At 40.2% G+C, this 12,831-nt stretch overlaps 1 protein-coding gene across 1 annotated transcript; it reads right to left on the bottom strand.

The window, feature by feature from the left end:
* Positions 1-463: 463 nt before the first annotated feature.
* LOC138890397 (uncharacterized) lies at positions 464-5,850 on the bottom strand. Its single transcript, XM_070173780.1, has 8 exons — positions 5,738-5,850; positions 5,257-5,330; positions 3,741-4,121; positions 3,241-3,384; positions 2,291-3,115; positions 1,424-1,910; positions 820-1,144; positions 464-712 (listed from the first exon to the last, which is right to left on the bottom strand). Exons 1-8 carry the CDS (start codon positions 5,848-5,850, stop codon positions 464-466), a joined length of 2,598 nt encoding a protein of 865 aa, XP_070029881.1.
* Positions 5,851-12,831: the final 6,981 nt, after the last annotated feature.

Genomic DNA, 12,831 nt, shown 5'->3' on the forward strand with positions numbered 1-12,831 from the left:
AAACTCCAGAATGTACTTCAACCATGATAGTTGAAGCTTCTTTAGCATCTATGCACCTAAGCAGTCCCAATTCTGGAGTCCTCTTGTACAAGATTCCCCCACTCAAGAAAAATCCACTAGCTAGACGCCAGATGGTTCTCTATTGATCACTTGTGGCATGTACTGGATATGCCCCTGACTTTATGTATTCCTTGATATCATGGAACCAAGGTTCGCCATCGATTTCCTCTTCAACCACATTACAATAAGCATGTTGATCACGAACTTGGATATGCACGGGGTCGACATAAGCCTTGTCCAGATGATGTAACATCGATGACAGAGTAGCCAAAGCATTGGCAATCTCATTATGAATCCTGGGAGTATGTCTACATTCTACCAACCTGAATCGTTGACAAAGATCATGAAGACACTCTCGGTATGGTATGAGCTTCAAGTCCCGAGTCTCCCATTCTCCTTGAATCTAGTGAACTAACAAATCTGAATCTCCCAGAACAAGTATTTTCTGGACTGCCATGTCTATAGCTAATCTCAAACCTAGAATGCATGCTTCGTACTCAGCCATGTTGTTGGTGCAATAAAATCGAAGCTGGGCTGTTACAGGGTAGTGTTGCCCTGTTTCAGAGATAAGTACAACCCCTATTCCGACACCTTTCATGTTAGCAGCTCCATCAAATAAAAGTTTCCAACCTGGCTTTTCATCACGTTCAACCTTGTCAACACACATGCCTTCTTCATCAGGAAAATAAGTCTTCGGTGGCTCATATTCTTCATCCACCAGATTCTCGGCCAAGTGATCGGCCAAGGCTCTGGTGGGACCAACACAGGTGGGTTTGACAGGTACCTCTTAATCTTATCAAATGCTTCTTGACACTCGTTAGTCCACTTGATTGCAACATTCTTCTTCAACAACTTAAAGATGGGTTCACAGGTTGTCGTGAGCTGAGCAATGAACCTGCTGATGTAATTTAACCTTCCAAGCAAACTCATCACCTCCATTTTGTTTTTTGGCGGTGATAACTCTTGGATGGCTTTGATCTTTAACGGATCCAACTCAATACCGCGTCTACTAACCACGAATCCCAGCAATTTCCCAGAGGGGACACCAAATGCACATTTCACTTGATTGAGCTTGAGGTTGTACCTGTGGAGCCTTTGGAAAAACTTCCTCAAATCCTTGACATGGTCAGAATGCTTCTTTGATTTTATGATCACATCATCTACATAAACCTCAATCTCCTTGTGAATCATGTCATGAAATATAGTGGCCATCACCCTCATATAAGTTGCCCCAACATTCTTCTGACCGAATGGCATTACCCGGTAGCAATATGTTCTCCATGGCGTGATGAACGCTGTCTTTTCTGCATCTTCCTCATCCATCAAGATCTGGTGTTATCCCGCGTAACAATCCACAAATGACCTGATCTCATGCTTGGCACAATTATCGATCAGAATGTGAATGTTCGGCAATGGTAAATCATCCTTTGGGCTCGCTTTGTTAAGATCACGATAATCAACACATACCCTGGTCTTGCCATCCTTCTTTGGTACTGGCACAACATTAGATAACCAAGTGGCATATTGAGTGACCCGAATGACCTTTGCACCAAGCTGCTTTATGATTTCTTCTTTGATCTTCACGCTCATGTCAGTCTTGAACTTTCGTAACTTTTGCTTGACAAGAGGGAATGCTGGATCAGTTGGCAATTTATGAACTACCAGATCATTGCTCCAGCCCGACATATTGTCATATGACCATGTAAAGACATCTTTGTACTCAAACAATGTTTTGATTATTTCTTCCTTAACTTGTGGTTCCAGATACACACTTATCTTGGTTTCCCTAACATTATCCTGGTCTCCTAAATTGATTGCTTCAGTTGCAGTCAAATTAGGCTTTGGTTTTTCTTCAAATTGTTTTAGCTCTTTACTGATTTACTCAAATACTGCTTCTTCATCATATTCTTTTTCATCATCATATTATATTTCTTGGATTATTATTGCAGAATTAGATTGGCTTATAAGACTTGGCTGAAAATTCCTCATGCATGTCATATCATTTCTACCAGTATAAAAAGAACTGTACAAAAGAAAAACAAAATGAAACATTATTAGAAATACTGGAAAACGAGAAATTGCATTTCACTGAAAATAAAAGGATAGAAGGGTTTGACCATCAAAACAAGCAAAAACTAAAAATCTGGATTGCAACCCTGGAATAACCCAGATAACAGAAAGGGAAACAAAGCAGACTACCAAAACTCCTTCCTAGTGGGGAGAGGAGTACCTTCCCAATTGCTAAGCTTCACGTTTGGCCCAACGAGCTGCACATCTGCTTTACTAGAGCCTTTACCAACTTCTACCATATTGATCTCATCGAACAGACTCTGGAACCTCTTGATCAGCTCTTCATCAACATCGACCATAGGTTTTGGGATTGGCGAGGTTGAAGGTTTTTCGGCCCCTGGCTTGACAAAAGACTTAGAGATGTGCGTGACAGGCTTGGGAAGTGACCATACCTGCTGTTTCAAAATTTTAACCCTTTTCACGTCCTTCTCTGTGGGCATGAATCCCAAACCAAATGTACCAGGATTCCCACTAGGGTGCACTGGATGCACAATACCCAGCAGAGATGAGCCCAGACCCTTGCCCGACACAAAACCATTCTTTAATATTTCATTCGCTACCATGACAGACACAGAGGATATCTTAGGACCCGGAATACATTTTCCTTCCGGAATCTTCTCAACAAACACTGTTTTGAAAGTTTGATAGACCCAAGGTCCCTTATTATCTTCAGCTTCAATAAACAAAACAATCGTGTCATTACAAACTGATAAGTCCTCATCACCGTGCACAACTATTTCCTGCCTGTCCCATTCGAACTTCACCATTTGGTGCAGAGAAGACGGGACTGCCTTAGCATCATGTATCCAGGGCCTGCCCAACAACAGATTGTAGGAGACAACCACATCTAACACTTGGAATTCCATGGTGAACTCAACTGGCCCTATCGACAATTCGAGCATTATATCTCCAACAGAGTCTTTACCTTCCCCATCAAAGCCTCGAACACACACACACTGTTCATGTGGATTCTTTCGGTTCCGATCTTCAATTTTTGCAGAGTAGACAGGGGGCAAATATTTGCACTAGAGCAATTGTCAATCGAAACCCTTGAGACGATAGAATCTTCACACTTCACCGTGAGATAAAGAGCTCAGTTGTGTTCTGTACCCTCCATAGGAAGTTCACCATTTGAGAAAGTGATCCTGTTTACTTCGAAGATCTTGCCAGCTGTCGTTTCCAAGTAATTCACTGTGATCTTATCAGGAACATGTGCCTCATTTAAAATCTTCATTAGGAACCTACGATGTTCATCTGAATGTATCAGCAAAGACAAAAGAGAAATATGAGCTGGCGTTTTCCTTAACTGTTCCACAATGGAATAATCCTACACTTTTATCTTTTTCAGGAACTCCTCAGCCTCTTCTTCGTTCACCGATTTCTTTACTGGCATTTGGCTTTCCTTAATTCTTCTGGGGTGAAACATCTCCCAGAACGAGTCAATCCTCCAGTTTCATTAATTTCTTCCTCTATTTCTTTTCCTTTGTATGTCACTATCACTTATTTGTAATTCTACGGAACAACCTTGGCATCAACCACTGCTAGCTGAGTCACTAGTTTAATGATGATAGGGGTGATAGGAGCCCCCTTCACAACTATGACATGCTTACTTGGAATCCCTGGCACTACCACTTTTAAACTTTCCGGACTTGCCCCAATATCTTTCGAAGGTTTCACGACCAACACCGGTGGCTTCAAATTGAGCAAGCTCAGCTTTTCTGTCGCCCCTTCAACTGTCAAGGGCTTTGCTTTGGTAGAGTTTGGAGCTTTAACCAAATTACTTTCACTGGCTCGAATCGTCATGACGAACTTAGAAGACTTCTTAGGATCCCCATCCTTGTGAACTATTTCAATCATATGCGTCTCTGCATGGGCTGGTAAAGGATTTTGGTTGATGTTCGACGTGTCTAGTCTTTGGACTACAATTTGGTTTGTATCAATGAGCTCCTGGATTACCATTTTCAATTGCCAGCAGTTCTCTATGTCATGCCCTGGAGCATCAGAACAATAAGCGCATCTTAGGGAATAATCGAGGTTCTTTGGAGGGGAATTTGGTATCTTTGACTTAATCGGCCTCAAAACGTCCAACTGCCTTAACCTTTGAAACAGACTAGCATTGGACTCTCCAGGCAGGGTAAAAGTTTATTTCCGCTGCTTCCTCTCTTTTCTATACTCCGCCCTTGGTCGAAAATTTGAACCATTGTGGTTTTGGTAGGGTTGTGTAGGTGGATAGGTATTTTGTGGAGCTGGGTAGGTATTCTGTGGGCTGGGGCACGCCATTGTGGGTAAGAAGGAGGTTGAGTGTATGACTGGGCGTGGTGAACATGGTATTGGGGTAGCCTAGCTGAGTATTGGGGGTTTTACAGGGGAGTGTAGTGTTGGGGTGGATTATATGGAGCTTGGGCGTAGGCTTGAGGTTGGGGTCGAGGATGGGTGTACTGATAAGGTGAACCCCTTTGGCAATGCCATGGTTCAGAGACAACCATGGCGATATCGTCCTTCTTCTTCTTGCCTAGCAAACTTCCGGTACCACTCTGGATTGCCTGGGTGGTTGCTTTTATGGCAGAGTAGCTCATGATTTTGCTCGACTTGAGCCCCTCTTCCACCATTTCTCCCATCTTTACCACATCATTGAAAGACTTACCAATGACTGAAATCAAATGGCCATAGTAAGTAGGCTCCAGGGCTTGAAAAAAGTATTCAACCATCTCGTCTTCTTCCATTGGAGGATTGATTCATGCAGCTTGCTCCCTCCATCGGAACCCATATTCCCTAAAGCTTTCACTGGGCCTCTTTTCCACCTTGGTCAAATATAGGCGGTCCAGGACAATGTCTATATTGTATTGAAAGTGCTGGGCAAAGGCCTGAGCCATATCATCCCATGTGTACCACCTGCTGGCGTCCTGGCGGGTGTAACATTATAAAGCTGCCCCACTTAGACTCTAGCTGAAGTAATGCCATCAGTAATTCGTCTTTTCCCCTGACGCCTCTCATTTTACTATAATAACCCCTCAGACAAGCTACAGGATCCCCATGTCCGTCATACAAGTCAAACTTGGGCATCTTGAACCCGGCAGACAGTTGGACATTGGGGAACAAACACAAATCCTTATAGGCCACACTCACCTGGTTTCCCAACCCTTGCATATTTCTCAATGATTTCTCCAGACTCTTTACCTTCCTGAATATCTCCTCTTGCTCTGTGTTCTTGGGTGGTTTGTCAGTTTCAACGTGAAGCTCAAAGTGGGGAGTGTAGGAGTAAGGATCTGGGACTTTAAATGTGGGTTCCGAGGCATAATATTGGGTATCTGGAGTTGGGAATGTGGGATCACTAGAGGATCGGTGGGGGGTAGCTTATAGAGGGGGTAAAAAAATAGGAGCAGATGTCGGAGCAGGATACGAGGCTGTTTTGGCTGGTGGAGCATGAAAAGTTTGGGCCAAAGTGCTGAGGTAGTTGTGGTAAGGGGTATAGCCTGGTGCATGTTATGGGGAAAGATCAACGGTATTGGGTATCTAGGATTGGGAGAATGGTGGAACGGAAGCAAGGTTTTCTGTGTAGTTGGTAGAGAATGAGGGTGGAGGGTGTCCCTTAATCCAGACTTGATACATTTCCGCCATCTGATGCTTCAACCTCCGGACCTCTTCTTGCAGTTCCGATTCTGACTCAACAATATCCCTTGGTGGGTCTACAACTCCTGTGTCTATTTCTTTGCTAGCCATTACTATTTGGCGCTTTGACCTGGTGTTGTATGGATGACTTGACAGGATGCCAACAAACTAACCACCTTCCTATTATTAAATAAAAATAACAGAGCAAAACAACACAAAACCATCATGCTATCATTAGGGAATTTATCATATGATAATATCACATTACGTGCAATGCACCTAGCAACAATTAGCGGTTCTAAAATAGCTTTGAGGGTCGCAGGGTCATATGGCATCATCCCAATTTGCTCATTTCAATCCTCCCTTCTCTTTCTTTTCTAGCACCTCTTATCATTTTCTTCCCACTCTTTCTCTCTTTGTTTTTCACTCTTTTCTTTTCTTTTCTCTTAGTTTTTTTTAAAAAAATAATTCTATCGAACCTGATGTAGGTTGCCTATGTATCATGTCCCTCATGAATCAGACCAAGCGTAGTTCTGGAAAAGTGGAGGAAAATATAATAAAAATCTTTTTTTTCATTTAAAAATTTTCGGCTTACAAAATAGGAAGTACGAGAATGAAAGACTGACTGACTCAACTACACTACGACAGACTCTGACACTACCTTCAGTGCTACTAGACAAGGCTAGAAAATAAAAGACGACATAAACAGACTCAAAACATGTGAAAAATAACATAAATCCTCCTCAATCAACTCTTGAATGTGATGCCCCCGGTTGGGATGGTCCTGGGCTTTCCGTCATACTCAAACTCTGTAACATGCCTCGTAAAAAAACACAGATGCTGGGAATAAAGACCCTGGCATGTGCCCCCGCATCCTAAAGGCCGACCCTAAATAAATACTGGCTATGTTGCTCCACGTTTTCTGCCAATCCTGCTAACTGAGACTTTATCAACTCAAGTTTATCCTAAGGATCTTGGTCCGATGCCTCCTCAAAATCATCTGTCTGAATTGCCCGACCCCTAAGCTGTGCTGGCAATGAGGTACTAACCCCTGGTGGGATGGACTGTAACCTGATCAGGTACTCTTGAGTACACTTGGGCCTGCCAACGTCCTCTATTAATGTATTTTTCTTCATCCTCTTAGCATTGTTCCAGTATTGCACGTACTTGATTTTGTTAGCCGCCATTTTGCTAAAATTCATGCTATGCCTTCGAAGATTCAAAGTTGGAGGCTCCTCTTATCTCCTGCCCAACTATTGCATTACCCTAACGGGAGTGTATGGCCTGACACACTTAAGTCCTATCAGCATCAGGAATGGTTGTATGCGGCATCCTACCAAAATCTCATCTAAAGGTAGCTAAAGGTAAGCCCACAAAACATTCCCATTTGTGCTCAAACCAAGGAACTCAATCCAAGCCGTGACGCCTACAAGGTATGTAAACTTAGAAGATTTCATCCTACGCTCGATGCATACCACCCGATCCCTCATGGCACTGGGAATCTTTTCCTAGAGTGGTCTCGGGGAAGTATCATGTCGTTGCCTATATAGCTTAAACGAGTGAGACTAGACATTTCCGCCAAGGTAGGAGTCATCTCACACTCTCCAAATCTAAAAATCAAATTTTGCGGATCCCAATAGGTCAGCATAATTTCCACTAAGTCTGGGCGAGGTGTGATATCAAGAAGGGAAGTGAGGGTGCCCAATTTCTACATTAACTCATGCTGCTCTAACAATGAAAATATTTTCCACCACTTGATCAACTTCCTAGGAATATTTACTACCATAAGCACTTTGGATCGAATCAGCGGGACCATACCTGAATGAAAAGAACATGGTTAGCGACTCGAGACACTACGTGACACCATAACATTTTCTAGTGGACAGATGCAAGACACGATTTGGCTATATTTTACAAAATGGCCTTAAGTGGCTGAGGGTAGCTATTAGTGCAAACTTGACAAAGTTGACCCCTAATGCATGAAAAATACTCCATTTAAAGCTTACACGACCTCCCAGCAATCATGGCCTAAAAAAATCTACTTTGCGGAAATAGCTCATTTTGCAAAAAGGACTGATATGGCCAAATGTGGCTAGGGACTCAAACACGACAAGGATGGACCTTAAAGTGATATGACACCGAGTTGTGGACTCAAGATCCTAAGACATGGGTAATTGAACTACTTTTGCGAAAATGACCCTATTTTGCAAGAATGGCCTATGTGGCCAAAAGTGGCTAGATATGCCAGATTTGGCTAAGACCCCGCGAAGCCAAGAACCTAAGGCTTACTAAGAAAGACCGGACCCTATGTGTGTTGCCTACGTATCCCGCCCCGAAAGACGAGAATCAGGTTCGCCTAGTTCGGGAAGATTGGACATGGAAGAAAGCTTTTTAAAAAATGCAACTAATTTGGAGAAACTATATTTTTTTGTATTTTTGAAAGATGATGGAGATTGTAAAACCTTTTTTTATTTTCTTTTGTTTTTCTATTTTTTTGGAAAATAATGGGAAAGTGCAAAATCTTTTTGAATTTTTTCATTTTCATTTTTTTGATTTTTGGAAAACTATGAAAGAAAAATGCGAGGGGGCCCTACTTGCTTCATTTTATAATTCACCCTTAAATATCATTGGTCCACCAAATGACCCCTTTACCCTCAAAGAATGCAACATGTAGCACATAGAGATGATTAAATGTCATTTTAGGACACAAGCCCATTTTTGACATAATTTGGATAAGCCTCCTACAATGGAACACGATGCCTTGGACCGAAACCTGCTAGGTTTAAATGACATGATGCAAATAAGAATGACCTAAAGGCTGACCTAAGTTTTAGGTTCACTAACAAGGCAATTCGGAGGAGCGTATGGTCGATAGTTGCTGCTCAAGCTTTCCACCCACTCCATACATCTGACGACCCCCCTCCTAAAACAAGGGTGACTCAACAAAGAGTTCATGTACGCGACGCACACTCCGAGACTTGTTGCAGAAAGAATTGACCGGGTAATGCATATGATGACAGTTATCAAGCAGTAAACACATAAAAAGAAAACTGTAAACACATAAACAACTAGCAAATAATAACAAAGTATAAAAACATAATAAAAGCCAAATAAATCTAAAAAAAGACATAAACACCTCATCCGGATATTCCAAAAGCCAACAAGATGAAGTACTAGCTCGAACCTGCAAGTCCCTAGCAGAGTCGCCAGAGCCGTCACACCTCTTTTTTACCAACTTCACTTAACCCTCTTAAATAAATAAAAAAGATTTGTAAAGCTCAAAAGGGTTTTTAATTAAAAAGTGACAAAATTGTGTTCAAAAAGGAAATAACTCAGAGTCGCCACCTGACATTTGTTTCGGTGTGCCAGGTCACCGTTTTTAAAATGATTTTACTTTAAAAATGCTTTAGACTCTAAAACTAAGTCCGTACCAGAGATTCGGGTAAGGGGGTTCATTTGATCCGAGGAGAAGGTGTTAGTCACTCCCCAAGTCCCGCAACAAGTACGATTGTATACTTGATCTAGTTGGCTTTAAAAGATATTCTAATTGAGGTAAAAGCACACAAAGAAAACAAGCAATCAAAAAGAGGCTTGAGGTCGTCCCCACCTAATAAAATAAAATAAGAATAAAAGTACTACGAGTTTTTCTCTAAGCCTCCAAATACAAATACCTCGGGGCATACCCCAGATAAAATATATACAAATCCTTCGGGGCATTTTCCGGATAAATTTAACTAAGGGAATGACCTCTCGCCTCAAAACTAACAAAAATCCTAAGTTTTGGCTACCCAAATATGGTTGGCCTAAACATGCTCCTAACGAATGATGTAATAGAAATAAAAATAAGCAACTAACAGAAACTAAAGGAAAAAAAAAGTTCAATTCAAGATCATGTTCTTTGTTCACATATTTAACCCAACCCCATTCATAATCATGCAAGTCAAAATTTAATTGCTAAAGAACTCGTTCCTTCCCCATCCCCACAGTCAATATCAACCAATGTTCACTCAAATAGTTTTATATCAATAAAATAAGGCTTCCAGAAAATAACATGCAATCCATTTAAAGAAGATGGAAACTAACCTAAACACTATTAGAATAGAGGAAATGTGAATTAAAATCAATAAGAAAAGCCATTTAAAGACTACCACCACACATCAATTCCTTATTAACATAACGAGTCATATCCTAGAACTAAGGGTCAAAACTAAACTTAGAATTCAACAGACTTTTCATATGAATGAGGAAACCTGATATGAGAAACCAAATCAAAACTATGGCTGAATGCATGGCATATTGGACACAAATGATTTACTCAGAATTACCACTCTGGAAAGAACTCACATTCATATTATGGATTTTACTCTGAAATATGCAGATTCAGTAATGGAACTTATTTTGAACCAAAGAAACATTTTAAACACTACCCGATGTCAAAAGCTCTTGAAACTACTAAAAAGTTAAAATCAAAACATTGTAAGTCTCACTTTCTGCTCATTCTGCCCTTTTATGATGAAGAAACCAATATGAAAATTATCCTTTTTCGAATTAAAAGAAAAATTTAAGGAAAATAACTCGGTTCAAAAAGATCCAGACACACTTCAAAGCACCTAGCTGAATCATGGACATTGATGGTGACATGAAATTTCAATCGTAGAAGAAGATTTATATAATATATATAATATCCACTATGAGGAACACTACATGATCTCAAAGTTTCAACAAGCTCAAGATAAAAATCACCAGCAACTTTTGAACCTCACAGACAGATTACATGACTAGTTCTTCATATAAAGATGACCAAACAAAAACAACAACAAATACTCCAAACCATCAATATGAATTCACATGGTGTGATGCAACAAGGCATAACCTAAATAAAACTAACCATGACTCAAACTTCCGAAAACAAACTCATCAAAAGAAACCAAATAGGGAATAATAGTACACATGAACTAATCATTAATATTTGATTCACACTCACAAACATAAGAAGAAAAGAGAATGGGATAACCTGAAATTCGAATTTCCAATAAGTCTTTCTGGATATGATACAAGAAAAAAATCAAACAATAAACTTTGTAGGGACTGAATGAAACAGTGACAATCAAATCCGGAACCATGAGCTCGAACCACGAACGACAACCAGAACTTCAAACGAGTACCACCGGAACTCAATCACACTCCATGCTTAAACCAAAGTTCAAACTCGAACTGAAGAATGTAGAGCTATACTATTTTTTGGTAGTTTTCTGACTTCGAAATCTAAAAATGAAAGTCTAACAAAAGTCTAGACCCGAACTATTTTTGTATTTTTTTGTTTTTTCGGAATTCAAACACAACTCAAGATGGATCAAATGAGAAGAAAAGAAGAAGTCACTCTTAGAACCCTAATTTTTCCCCCTTTCTCCGAAATTTTCATCTCTCCCCCCTTTCACAAATTCAAAAATACCAAGTATATATAGCCTCTTAGAACTTTCTGTACTTCCTCCCTAAGCAATAGATGAAATTCCCATTTTTAAAAATCTGAAAAATCCAAAACCCTTAAAGTAAAATCCAAAATTCTTCTGCATAAACAAATTCTAGACAAGTGGAGGTCTAGGATCAAAGAATCTTAATCATACGACCTCCAATTTTCCAAAAATCATCTAAAAAGAATTCGGATTTGTGATTAATAGAGGAAAATAATGATGGAAGATTCTGGTGAGTGAGGAGTTTGTTACATGTCAGGGAACGTGGAGGAAAGAGGAGGGGAGTAGGGGACCAAAAGTGCGTTCCGGAAAATGACTTTTTCGGCCGGTTGAGCGGCAGCAGAGGCGGAAGGGGTGGGGGTTTGATAGAGATAGAGTTAGGGGAAATGTTATAAGGAGCTTTTATATGGGGCTAAGATTTAATTAGGACCATTGGATAAGTTGTAGTGAAAGGATAGGATTTAAAAGGAAAAATGGGCGGGTCAGGCGGGTAGGCATGGGTCATGGGCTAGGGGAGAGTGGGCTACCTGGTTTGGGTTTCCAAATGTGTGAAATTGGGCCAAAAGAAAGCTGAAAATTCAATTTAAATACCTACAAAAAATATAAAAACTCTTAATTGATTTTAATAAACTATTAATATTAAAAATAAAAACTAAAAATTAAAGTTGAAACTATTTTTGGTATTTTCAATGATTATACTAGAATTAAAATAGGTTAAAAGTGATATATCTTTCTAAAAATACCTAATACTGAATTAAATAGAAAAGTGAAACTATTTTTTGTATTTTTCAATTTTTGTACCTAACAATAGAATTAAATTTAATAATAGAGTGAAGTCCTATAGAAGTAAATATCCTAAAAATAATAGGACTATTCAAGATAATTCTAATTCGCGGGTCAAAAATTACATGTCTACAACAATCACTAGTAATTAGCCCCACGGGCAACAACATGAAAAAATATCAAACCCACGGGCAATAACACATCAATCACACTGGGTACCCGCGCTCACTGGGGATGTTCGGACTTCGGAGGGGCTCATACAGCCCAAGCGCTATCACAAGCCATCTCATGGCATAACAAATCAGGCCCTCGGCCTCTCATATATCACAAATTAGTACAACATGCTGCGGCGTTAGCCCGATCCCACAATATCCTCACAACACAGGCCCTCAGCCTCACTCAATCAGAAACTTCTCAAGCCACTCGGCCAACGATAAAACATAATGCTCAGCCCAAAATATCATTTAAAATATCAAAACGTAGTAAATACGATTGAGTTATGAAAATAGTAGAATACAGCATGACTGAGTACAGATATTAAATTAAAACAGTGAGGAATAGTAGTAAAAAGCCCCTAATGGTCCAAAACAATGTGCACGAGACCCAAGTATGACATTCAGCCCAAAACATGGCAATACTTTCCAAAACACAATGATATCAAATAGTTTTGAATCAAATACGCGACTTAAAAAGCGTACGGGATGGACCAAGTCATAATCCCCAACGGTGCACGACCCCATGCTCGTCATCTAGCATGTGCGTCACCTTAAAGTAGCACAACGATGTGAAATCTGAGGTTTCATACCCTCAGGACAACATTTAAAATCATTACTTACCT

The sequence above is a fragment of the Nicotiana sylvestris genome, chromosome 4, assembly GCF_000393655.2.
Source record: "Nicotiana sylvestris chromosome 4, ASM39365v2, whole genome shotgun sequence".
NCBI lineage: Eukaryota > Viridiplantae > Streptophyta > Magnoliopsida > Solanales > Solanaceae > Nicotiana > Nicotiana sylvestris.